The 13,048-nt window shown below is 41.7% G+C and overlaps 1 protein-coding gene across 1 annotated transcript; it reads right to left on the bottom strand.

Annotated features, from left to right (window-relative positions):
• Positions 1 to 8,332: 8,332 nt before the first annotated feature.
• On the bottom strand, positions 8,333 to 12,801 carry hoxc1a (homeobox C1a). Its single transcript, XM_079677207.1, has 2 exons — positions 12,239 to 12,801; positions 8,333 to 8,914 (listed from the first exon to the last, which is right to left on the bottom strand). The coding sequence occupies exons 1-2, from the start codon at positions 12,795 to 12,797 to the stop codon at positions 8,520 to 8,522; spliced, it is 954 nt and encodes a 317-aa protein (XP_079533333.1). The 5' UTR covers positions 12,798 to 12,801; the 3' UTR covers positions 8,333 to 8,519.
• Between the last annotated feature and the right edge of the window lie 247 nt (positions 12,802 to 13,048).

Consider the following 13,048-nt stretch of genomic DNA (forward strand, 5'->3'; position numbering starts at 1 on the left):
TTACCAGACCATGATAATAAAAGTCCTGTCCAAAGACAGTGCATTTCTTTTGAATAATTTAATTGATAGTCTTCTTTGTAGTTCACACACACGTATAGCATTAGATCTTGGAATCTAACTGGATGGTAATATGCCTCAAAGTTATCTGAGGTAAGTTATGATTCTGGAAAGCTTAGCCATAATGAAGTGGCGCAACGGTCTCTAACTCCATTATGTTTATTTAGTGTTATTATAAAAGCTCAAGTAAAAGACTCTAAATATCTCCCAGATGATCTATATTAGCCTCAGCATTTCACACAAAACATGTAAAGTAATATAAATTAGCAGGAATTTCTGTCCTATTTGGTGAATTGCCTGTTCTTGGGGCTAAATCTGGCCTGACTAAATGTGTGCAGAGTAAACACTCATACAACATCCAAAGCACCCACTGCACGTCACCATGTGTGTCAATATAAGCTGATTGGCTCATCCCTCTCATTTTGAACCAACTCTGTGTCGTCCTCCCCATCTCTCCCAGCTGCTGCTCCAAGCCCAGGTGCTGCTGCACTGACTAACTCATGGATCACAATCAGGCCCCTCGTTCAACCCGGCAACATCCCTGTCAGTCTCTCCTGTCTCCCCAGGGCTCAGTCTGATCCCATTCCAGCCATCACACTGACTACAGCTGCCCGTGGCACCACACTGGAATTGGATGGGCTGATGACTAGTGTGAATGGTCGATAACTGTCTCTACAATGTGCACAAAACAATGAAACTTACATCCCTGGATATCATTCTGTGGTGGCATCATAAGGTTGGTTTTGCAAATGTGTCAAAGGATTAAGAAGAGGCGTTAACAACATACAGAAGCAGTTCATTTGGGAGTGTCTTTATCATAATGCTCTAATGCCCTTCAAATAGGGAGGATGAGCTTTTGTGCAGCAGGCCTCGGCACCAATGGGTTAACTAATGATGGCATTAGTATGTGGGTGTGTGAATGAGTGTCCCTACGTGCGCATGTGCTTCTGTCTGTGTGCTATCATTTGTGTGTATATGTGTGTATGTGCCTTTCACAGGTGATCAGTCAAGGCTATCCACTCAGCCCTTCTCTTGCAGCCCCCTCATTACAGCCCACTATCTCCTCTAAACACCTGCAGCCCCACAGCCCACCTTCAGCTCTCAGGCCCACACGCTGCCTCTTTTTGTCCCAGTGCAGAAAGAGCCTGCCCATCACATCAATCTACTGCACTGTTTATATTTATGTACAGGAGAGAGGCTAAAAAAGGCCCCTCTTACTGTGGGCTTTATTGACTAAGCATTAAGTGGACATTATCAGGCGATAGCCTAGTTATTTATGAGGCTGTGATAAAGGCTGCAGGACTGAGTTATGTGAGAACCAGGGGCAGGATGAAAGCTGCTCATACAGCAGCACTGATACTCGACACTTGCCTCTCTCTGTTTGGCTGGAGAAGCACAGCAAATGCGCCAAACGGAGCTGAAACACCAAAGGATTTATGGGCGGTAAATTTATGCTCTCCATAGGTCAAACGAGGGGCTGTTTATCTGGGTTTCATTGTCACTGTCCCCGTGGCATGCGCCGCAGGTACTGAAATGTTCATATTTGCCTTAGGCCTGTAGCCAAAAAAAAAGGGGGGGGGGGGGGATTCAGGTGCAGTATTCCATTGACCTTCTGAACTTTGTTTTGAATTTTCAGAGCAACACAGCAACATTATTTGAAGATACTGACATCAATTATGCATGACAGGGTACACCCCTCCTTAACTGTTATGCATGTTGAATACTTGTCTATTCCAGTGGTATGCTGTACCCTTGCACAAGAGGTCTGTGGCTGTCTTTGACCTTAGGTGGGAGGGTTGCATGTCTTACAGCTTCCTGACTGCCATTTGTTAGCTGCATACCACAACTCTTGAATCCTTTACATGGATTTTTTGCACGGTGCCCGAAGCACATTTGCGTCTTGTCTCTTGTATCTCCTCTAAACACACCTTCCTGCTCACAGTTTTGTAGCTCACATTGATTTGAAACACACACTGTCAACCACATTTTTAACATACATGCATCACCTCTCACCTCTGTGTACAGTAAATAGTACCATCTTTGCCTTGCCAAGACCATCTTTCTCCTCAATAAACCAGGTCAACAAACAAAAAGCAATTATATTGGGCAGCTGCCGCCTGGGAGTAGGTAATTACAGTGCGGTGTGGACAGCTTCATTCTAAACAGGTACTAAAAGCATCATTAATCATCCTCCCTCTGATGCCTCGCCCTGGTCATGTGACACAGGCTGCTGATGAGTTGGGGAGGGGGATCCGCCTAAGGGGGGAAGGAACAAGACCTGATTGGCTCCTTCCAGAAGTCCTTTTAGAGGTCAGCCAGTCAGCAGTGATGACCCGCCAATGACCTTGTATCACTTGACCCCCGAGGGCCCAAGGGTCACTCTCTCATATCAGTTGGAGAGCAGAGGCAGGAGGGAAGACGAATGACATGCAGAGAGGGAAGAACAGTAGAAGAAACGGAGCGAGGGAAGACACACAGAAGGTTTGTGCAGAGGAGCATTGGGAGGGGTGAAGATGAAAAATAAAACAGTAGGCGTGAGGTTTGATTGAGCACCTGGTCTACTCCTTTTGCATAAAATGGCTGATGAAAAAAATGTGTTTTTATAGCTGCGAGGCCAGCCTGATGGCTGCTTCATTGCTACCCCCCTCCCTTCCTCTCAAATCTCTTCCTTTCCCTCTCTCCTTTTCTCCCGGTCCATTGTCAAGCTGTCCTCAGGTTGGCTGAAAGGTTGATTACATCATCTGAATTTAATTAGTGAGTAGCAAAAACATCTGTAGCCTATGTGTGTTTATCGTTCATCAGTGTAAACACAAAATGGCCAGAGATTGCAAAATGTGAACACAGCCTTCCAAATCAATTTATTAATACACTTTTCCACTGAACTATTTGCCTATATGGCACCACTGCACATATTGTGTTTTTAAAACTGTGAAGCTGGCACGAGAATCAATCCTTTCTCTGATGAAATATAGACAAGATGGCGCCTGACAGAGACTTGATTGAGAAAAGTTCATGAACTGTTCGCTCACTGAGCGCAGACTGACACGGATGGCTGATTGACAGATGAAACACAAAGACACATCTGAAAGACAGAGCGCCAACATCCTCAAACTGTAACCCATCCCCTTCTCCTCTGTCCCCCCTCTACTCACCCCTGCAGCCCCGCCCCTTCAACTCGGCTTTCCCTCTCCTCTCTCTCCATATGTCTATGAATCTGTCACTATGGCAACCTCACCCCAGGGGCAGAGGAGGAGGGTGTAGTCGTCGTTCAGACAAATAAGCATCGCTGGGCTCATTTATGATGGTTTGTTTAGGGATTATAATACACTGATGAGAGGTCAAAATGTGTGTACTTGCACATGTTTGGACATGAGCGTTTGTTTTAACCCATTCATTCCGAGCACATGTGGTAAAGCTGCAATGTAAACATATTGGAAGCAAAAAGGAATCAAAAACATGTATTTATTTAAGTCTTTTAATATGCTTATGCTTCATGATATTTGAGTAACACAACGAACATTTTGACAGACAGAACTATTTTTTTAAATGTAAAACAAAGGATAAAATGTAGACTGAAGGGAGTACATGCAGCATGCCACCACAAGACTGTTGCCATTAAATCAGTGGATCATATTAATGGCATCATTAGCATCGCTGGTCCTAGGTTATGGCTGATGTCTCAGATGCAGTATCAGCAAACTCTGTTAAGGCTCATTCCAATGCTTCCCCATTGTTTCCCTTCACTTTTTGCTTGTCTGCAACTTTTGAAAGGGCAATTCAAACTAGTGAGTAAACAGGGCTTCGTGGAAGAGGTCAGAGACTCCACACAAACAGATATGTAGTAGGGCCACCTTGGTTGATTTTACTGATGCGGCAGGATGCCACTGGGAGATACTGTGTACACTGAACATAATGCTCTCACACACTACTACGACACAGCACCAGTCTATGGAAACAGGGAATTATCCTATGCAACACACTAGCAACCTTGACACAGTTTCACCTCTACATGCACCCCTTCTCACTCTATTCTCCCTACCATCCTCATAATACCTTACAATGACTTAAAGCCCCCCACCCCCCTTTTCAAGAGCAAATTTCTCTTTGCAGCCCGAAGTGCTGAGTGCTGCTGTTTGCTCTGTACACAGGAATTCGCTGAGGCTGTAAGCTGTCCCCAAACATCTGTTCCCTGGAGTGTAGCAGGAGAGGAGAGGCAAGGACTGGATTGGTGTGTAGCTTGTTCAGTAGCTCTGTCACAATGTGTTATGTATGGATTTGTAATTCAGCGTGTGTGTGTGTGTGTGTGTGTGTGTGTGTGTGTGTGTGTGTGTGTGTGTGTGTGTGTGTATGTGTGTGTGTGTGTGTGTGTGTGTGTGTGTGTGTGTGTGTGTGTGTGTGTGTGTGTGTGTGTGTGTGTGTGTGTGAGCATGAATGCACGTGAGAGTGAACAATTATTTAAAATAGCTGCTTTGTATTTTTTTTAACGCTTTATTAGTAGCACCTCGGAAACAAAACAAATATTTGAGTAATTGTACACAGGGCACCCAAATATGCATTGGCACACACACGCAGTGACACACACACTCACATAGAAACAGGTGCACTTCATTTCAACTTTCTTGATGCACAAATTGTTTGGTAGTCAAATATGTGAATGAGCTTGATCTAAAAAGAGTAATAGTGCAAGAAAGTCTTTGCAAATAAATAAAAACAGTAAAATTAGACGAGCAGAAAAAAACTAAAAAGGGAGGTGAACATTCAAAAGGTCTGTAATTACAACAACAACAACAACAACAACAACAACAACAACGAAAACAACAACTGAACTATCTATAAGTGCTTCACATAGAGTGAGAAAGAGCTTAACTTGATACATTGATTGTATTCCCCTGAGCACTGGTGAGGATATTACATGCATATTATGCATTAAGTTAATTTTAGGTCAACTTAGCATTAATTACAATGAGTTAAGAAGGAACCCACAGCATATGTGTTAATTGAAAAAGTAGTTTAAGATATTCTGTAAACCGTATATGTTCTCTCATTGCTCATGCCATGCAGCACTCCTCAGGAGATTTGAAAAAGCTGCCTTTGAAAAAGAAGACAATACCGAATATGGTCAATATTCTTCTCATGATGAACCATCCCATGATTTAATTGAATATCTCAATTAGAGTGTTTTACCAGAAGAAGACAAATTAACAGGTAACTTCACTGTTATAAATAATGTTGAGCTATTGTATTTCATTATAAAAATATTCCTTATGGATTAATTAAAGGAGTTTAATAAAGTACAGTTTGTAAGGAATTTCATTACAAGACATTATTCCTGCAGGAAGGGAAAAAAATAAAAGGGGAAAGAAATGTGTTCAACTTGTTCAATGTCACCATTGTTTCTACCTGTGGCAGTAATACATTTACAGCTGAGTTATTTTGGTTTTATTTTCCTTCCATTTACCATGTGTTTGGCCCCGTATAAGCAAAGCACAGCTGTCAGTCTCGCGAACAAACCGTACATCTTCAGGAAGAAATTACAGAAGAGCACAAATTCATCAGAGTAGAGTCACACTCAAATGCTTTCGAACTAAATGTCAGGTCTGAACAAACAATGCGGTTCGCCTTTCATCAATTGAGAGGCAAATGCTGAAGCTGCCATGGAATGAAATTAAAGTGATAGTGCACCCAAAATAAATCAGCTCTTCTTTTCACCTTCACCTTAACCCTATAACTCAGATTACGTTTTCTTTCCCTCCACACATTTTCTCCACTATTTTAAATGAATGTGTATTTCTAAGTGAATCTATTATACAGTAGAGGCTCTGATTAAGTAAGGTAAGATTTTTTTTCAAGTCTGACTGCACACCTGCTGCAAGCATCCTCTACACATTAAAACATGTAACTTGAAGCCCTGTGGCAAGGGAACATATTTGCACAAGATGATTAAAGAGTTTAAAATAAGGTCAACCAAACATACTTCTCAGTAGGAAGGGAACATGAGGTACCATTACTACAAACTTTTCCTCACATTGTTTCATCATCCTTGTCCTCAGCATACTAACCTTCAGAAGTGCACACTCATTTGCATTCAAAAAGGACACATTTGATGGTTTTGTTAAACATTCCACTTTGTGCTATTTTGTTTATAGTAAAGCGACCTTAATGGTGTGTATTTTGTTTATATGCAAATACTAAATAAATTGGGCTCAACACATTATTCGTCTGGCTAGCATGTAAAATCATTCATATCAATTACAAATAAAACTTGCAAAAAATGTTTGCACTGTCAAAATGTCCTCTGCAGACCTTTAAGTGTATTCCTTTCTACCTTTCAGTTAATATTAATGAGAAGAACATTATAAGCTATATTGTTTGTAGAGGATTAATGTCTAAATTCATCAACAATTATGTAAGCGGATATGCATGAAATATATAACCAGCGAGGCTGTTATGAATAGTTGTTCTAAATCGTGTTTATAGTGGCTGAGACATGGAATCATATTAGGTATTCAGCATGCTCAAGTAACTTTAATTTGTCAACTTTGTTATTAAAAATAGGTCTGTAGTTTATATCTAAAAACATATTGCGTGAAAAGACTCTTTCTTCCAGTTCATAAAGTGAGCCAAGAGCATATTTTTTGGCTTATTAAAATAAGAGATTGGGCAAAAATTAGGTTAGCTCTAGGTGTAGAAATAATGCATTATGTGGAGTATGAAATTATAATATGAACAATTATCCTATGGCCCAGTCGCCCATCTATTCAGCTGGATGAAATATCGTGTGTAGACACAGACACCCAGAACAAAAGCGTTCCGAGTTTTGTTGGGAGGGGGGGAAGAGAAAAATATATAAAGAAAAAAGTAATCTCAGACTTCGAGGTCATCCAAATGAATGGTGCATCTTTCTCTCTCCGAGCCGCTGACCGGGTCATCGTTATCCCGAGGCAAGACAAAGGTCAATAGGTGAGAGGTGAACTCCAGTGTAACTGCATATTTTAGCTTCGTGTCTACTCCTGCGCATTGCAGAGGAGCAACTTTCTAATAATTATCTTATTAGTATTTTTTACACGCTAAATTTTAATGAGGACACGTAAAAAGGGGATTGAAACGGACCTAATTTATTCATTTTGTTTCTCGCTCTTTATTTCTAAGCGACACCCAACTGGTTTACGGTTTAATTCCTTTGTTGTCATTAACATCCGCGGTGGATCTACTAACGTTCATATCCCGAGCAAACACCGCTAATTGAAAGCTAAACAAAAATATTCCCACATAGGCTATAGAATTAATGTGGCTGATGGCCTCATATCTTGATATTTGAATAGACATTAACATGACAGAAACGCATTGCGATCCGGGAACATAACAGTGTTTAAGGGCCGAGTTTACAATCATTTACTTTATATGAGATGAGATGTGAATCCGGAAGGAATATTTAGCAGCCCGAGCTGCTGGGGCAACACAATTTATTGGTTGATCTGCAAAACAGCACAGACAGCGTTTTATTGTCTGCTCTCCCGCATGAGTGTTCAGGCAAAATTATCATTTTCTGATGCATGTATATAGAGGTAATAAAAGACGCAACAACTCCCGATCGTGATGTTTCTACATCCCATTAACATGCAGTTACAGATGCATGCAAATGCTCGCAGAATTGTGCCTCGAATAGATGGATCACCACCACGGATCAATAGTTCGAATATAAGCGATCAATAAACCTATCAGTCAATTATGGTTTTAATCTTTCCGTGGAGGAAAATCCTAAAACCAATACACAACATTAAAGCTCTTTTAAATTAGAATGATAATTATTGTCTAACATGTTGAGGATGTGATTTTTCTACAACAGGTGCATCGGACTTTTTCCTCAAATGTGTCAGAGACAAACGAATGTCAAAGCAAAGGGAAAAAAGAAAGCTCCATTAAGCTACAACTTAAATTGATTGAGAAAGCAGTGTGCGATCTGGTGAAATAAATAGTACAACTGACTTAATATGTAGTTCCTGTCTTAGCAAACTGAAAAAACATGACCAAATGAAGACCTTAAATAAATAAAAATAATATACATTTTAAACAAAACTAGGAGCAACGTGTCCTGTTGATCATATATATATACGTAAATTCAGTTCCTGGACAAATTGTCCAAAATAAATAGGCAAATAGTCTGCCACAGTTTCTATGGGCAATTAATATAATTTTGTTTCCTTGTTTACATTGTCTAGAGAGGATGCAATGACTCGAATTTTAATATTCAAATCAGAGCGCCAGACTGAAGCCGGGGGAGGAAGACAAATTGTTTTGACCCGTTCTTGCATGAAGAAACTTGGCATTGCGCTTCTTGCGATAAGCATCCATCGTGGTAAGCAAATAAAGGTGAAGCCTGATTGAAACCGATGCAAACTGGAATCAAAACATCTGCAGGCAGGCGCCCGTGCATGTGTGACGCGCTGTGCAGCTCCTGCGGTTCAGGAGTTCAGGGGCAGGTGTTTTGGCGGGGTCGGTCCAGGAGAGGGGCAGGTGTCCAAAAAGTCGGCATTTGAATTCGCAGACGCGGGCCCCGGGTCGGAGAGCAGCCCGTCTCTCTGTAATTTCTTCTGCTTCATGCGTCTGTTCTGAAACCAAACTTTCACCTGCGTCTCGCTGAGCTGCAGGGCGCCGGCCACCTCCACCCGCCTGGCCCGACTCAGGTACTTGTTGAAGTGGAACTCCTTCTCCAGCTCGGTCAGCTGCTTGGTGCTGAAGCTGGTCCTCGGGGCCCCGTTCACCGTGGGCTGGCCATCCGTGCACATGCTGCTGCTTCCAGCCTCAACAGCACCGAGGCCCGAGCCAATACTGAACCCACGGGTCATGTGCATCCTGACTGTGAACAGAACACATGAAAACAGTCGTCAGCAAGATCAATGAGGTTACCCACAAAAGAAGCACAAAACCCTTTTGAATACAATTATACGCGCACTTTTCCAGGAAATAAAATGAACAATTATTCCAGGGCTGAATCAGGAACCAGTCATTTAAGTCAAAGCCATTTATAGTTTTAACTTTTGCATAAATCCTCAGAAATGTTATTAAATGTTTATATGTCTAGACTGCTCTCGTAATTTGTGTTATAATACCAAATACAAAAATAATATTAAAACGTGTTTTTGATATTGAAGAAATTAGTTCAAACATCCATTAAACTATTTTCCAAGATTTTGATTTGTAGGAATTGGTGCTCAGCCAGTTGGTTGATTTAAAGTTTTACCCATAAGTCATTTTTCTGTCTGTGTAGTCGTATTTCACCGAACTATCAACTTTAGCAGAAGCCTATAAGCACATTGTAAAATATTTTGCTGCTATCAAATAGGAATTGTGTGTTATCTAACAACAGAGAAGAAACAAGTTGCAGACAAGATGAGATTTGAATCGACACCTCTGACTTGGAAACATTTTATAGGCTTCACATTTATGTTCTTAAGGTATTGCTTTTATAGCGGGTGCAAGACAAGATCACCAAATAGTTGAACAAAGTATGTCGCTGTATATTGCAGATAAAAGTTGTCGAGTCAAAACAACTTTGTATCGTTTCCAGTCCATTAACTGTATTCATCAGAATCATTAATAATTTGCCTTTAGGCCTTTCTGTGTCAATGACAGTTTAACAGTTTACAAATCCTTTCAAACACTGCATTAATGACAAATGTCTCCACTTTTTCCTCTGAGGTTTCTGGGTCACACATTAAAGTATCATCTGTGCTACTTATGTGCAATGAATGACAGGAACCGCAGCTATATCTTGATTTTTCATTGCTGACATTGTGGCTAAGTCGCCAGTGTATCTTTGCCTCTGAGAAAATGTGCTGCTGCTGCATAATGGAGTCAGCGTGCCAGGTGTAGAGCAATGTCTCCCACCACAATTCATAGGGAGGAAGGTTAACAGGCCTCTAGCCACTTGGAAAAGCATAGCAGATGGAAAGGTCAGTTGTAGGATAAATGTCGACATCTGTGTTTTAAGAAAATGAATGTCAAGGTAACCAAGCCTGAGAATTAGAGGGCAGTGTATATGAAGAACCAATACAGACGAACTGTAATTAAGAACTTCAGCTTTCAGGAGTGCAAATCACATGCACATTCTGATTAATGGCGCCAAAGATAATAGAATTGATGCCGCCAGAAGGCATAAAAGAATCAAACTAAATATTTGAGAAATGACTTGCATGCTTAAAAATAGCCAGGCTGCAAAGGGAATGGAAGGGCCTTCCAAGGCAAGGAGAGGGAAGAAGAAAAGGGATAGATCGATACACATTGCCTCAGTCATCTGGGCATCCAGCCCACAGTAATTCAGGTGCTGTCAAAGCATAATTGAAGAATGACGCACTGGGAGTATATACACTGAGCCAAGAGATCAGGTTACTGCAGGTCTGTGGAGGCCTTTCAACGTGGAAAGATACGCAAGACTTTCTTTGGTGCCAAAACCAATACAACCTCAGAGGAAAGCGTACTTTCACTAATGACTCTTTTACAAGTTACACAGTAGCTCTAATGAGTTACTCCTACAGATGATCCCCTTCAGAGACATAGAGAAAGAGGTTAAAAAGATACTAACAGTAGTGAGAGGAAATGTGTGTGCGTGGGTGGTTGTTAGTAAATGGCTTTCTCAAGAGCTCGGATTTGGATCAGATGAGTGGCTAATGTGTTTTATGAATAAAATGACTCCTCGACCAGTGAAATGTGTTGTTGTAACCTTTTCCTCCCTCACAGTGGCATCATCAGACTTTGGTGCATGTTACAACATTGCAATTTACAGTTCATGATTTCTCCATCAGATAATATTAATATACTCAAATGAAAGGCAATGTCTTCTTTTGCCTCTGTACTCCTGCCTTGATATTAAATGATGTTTCACAAGTTATATGATTGATCATAAATGACCATGCAAGAAAGGGTTATCAAAAGGATAAAAATCGTTTTATGAAGCCACATCAAATGTTGTGAGGTCACATTTTGGGCACACTGACTTAAATATGAATCATTATCAAAAACAATGCGTTTAGTCCACATCATTCAAAAATATTAATGTGAATTTGGCTGCAGCGTTTGTTTATTGCAGCTCTCACAGAGAGGCATGGCCTTTTCTCCACAAACAGTAGTGCTAATGACCCGCCTGCATCTTTGGTCACTGAACATTTGGGTCAGCAGCACCCTTCAGCAGACAGATAATGTGCAATGGGAAAAGAAAAAACTGGACCACCACTGTAGTAAATCTTTTCACATAAAATGAATTAAACCCAACCCAGGTCCAGTGGCAAGTCAGTCAACTGACATTATTGATCGATTGAGTGATCTATATAAGATGCTATTACTCATATAACATTGATGATTGATAGGCATTTTTCACATTAGCCAGCTATTGGTAATTGTTAAGCCTGGGATATGTATTCTTCTGTGGGCTCTGTGCCCAGGACTCATCAGTCAGGGAAATGATGATCTGTGACAGCAATTATGTTAAAAAGGTGGACACATGTAAAGGTGCTGCAAACTGAAATCAATACGCAAGAGCTTTCATTACAAACAGACAACTAATCAATACTCAGGGAGCACTCCAAATTACAGGAGTAAGTTTTACTCAACTTCCTGTGAGTCTCGATAGGCAGTGCTGTGTTGCATTATTTAAAGACTACTGGTTAGTAAGGGCAAGGGTAAATAATTTATCCTTTTCCGGGTTGAATATACAGTGAGGCTAAGCAGGCCTTTGACTATACTCCTCCCTCCTTGTGTGCACAGTCTAACTCCTGCTTGTAACAGCAGATGGAGCGACAATGTTAAAGAACAGACTCACATTAACATGGAACCGTTAAGGAAATAGTGACCGACTCCTCATGTGCATATTCAAATGTGCCTCGACTAAACAACTAGTGCAGCCTCTCAAACGTTTTGATATGCCTTCACACGTTTTACATTATTTATTTTCAATGTACCTTCAATGTTGTGGACGGAGGAAATTGTGGACGATGACGCACAAAACACGTCAGCTATTCATTCTCTCTCCCTTTTTTTTAAAGCATGAAGAGAAAACTTCGACCAAACTTTCCCCAACTATGAATTGAAGTTAACCAAAGCTAAATATTAAACATAAACTCAATCCTAAACATGAATATCCTGAATACATTTAGTAACTTTTTTCCTCCTCTTGTCAAAAACGTACCCGCTCGGTGCTGACTCCTCTTCACTCTCATCCACTCAAAAGTGTTACTGCTTACATCCATATGAGCTACGTTAAAGTCCGAGCCAGCTGATCTCCCCATAGCGACGTGAATCTCGGGGCCATTATGGGAGCAGCTTTGAATTGTCTCAGTAAGTGACCCAAAGCCGGATTGTAGCGTTTCGTTGTTATTTGACGCGCAGTATGATCCGCGTCCTGCAGAGCCCTGCCCCTGCGCCCTGCACCGCCAGGGGACACGGGACGAGTGGGGGCAGGCCGGTGTCGAGAAGCCCTCGAGAGCCTCACACGGTGGTGGAGGAGGAGGAGGGCTGTCCAAAGAGGTGCACAGAGTCAAACTGTTGGAGAGAGTTAAGTACCGGGGATGCGGATTATTACATCTTGAGGCTACTTCCACCTCCAGATTCCCCTCCACATCATGACTGTCGAGTTCAGGGAGAGTCCTGCCGTTCAGGTCCCGGTTTATGACCTCTTTTGCTCGGCAGCAGCCCGTGAACAGAGGGCTTCTCTTCCCTTCGGCCGTTAACTCTTGATAGGAAGTCATTATCACCTCTTCCCTGCATAATCATTGGACGGGGTTGCACTTCATGCCCGGCCTCTCATGCATCCAAGTAACGCATGGTCAGGCGGCTGGACGACCGTGGGGACATTCCTCAGAGGAGAAACAGCAGTCCCTGATTGATGGAGATGACGTGCCCTCCTGGTCTCGGCCAATAGCCGGACATCTCTGTCATCAGAGAGGACAACACTGATTAAACCGAGTTGAGAAACTCACTTCAGGTCATCATTTTAATT

Source organism: Notothenia rossii, assembly GCF_949606895.1.
Source record: "Notothenia rossii genome assembly, chromosome: 4".
In the NCBI taxonomy this organism is placed as follows: domain Eukaryota; kingdom Metazoa; phylum Chordata; class Actinopteri; order Perciformes; family Nototheniidae; genus Notothenia; species Notothenia rossii.

Excerpts from the sequence above, each read along its gene's own strand:
- hoxc1a (XM_079677207.1), bottom strand. The coding sequence starts at position 12,797 with ATGACTTCCTATCAAGAGTTAACGGCCGAAGGGAAGAGAAGCCCTCTG. Across the intron at positions 8,915-12,238 it reads GAGGAGTCAGCACCGAGCGG|TCAGGATGCACATGACCCGT; the intron begins GTACGTTTTTGA and ends TTCTGTTCACAG.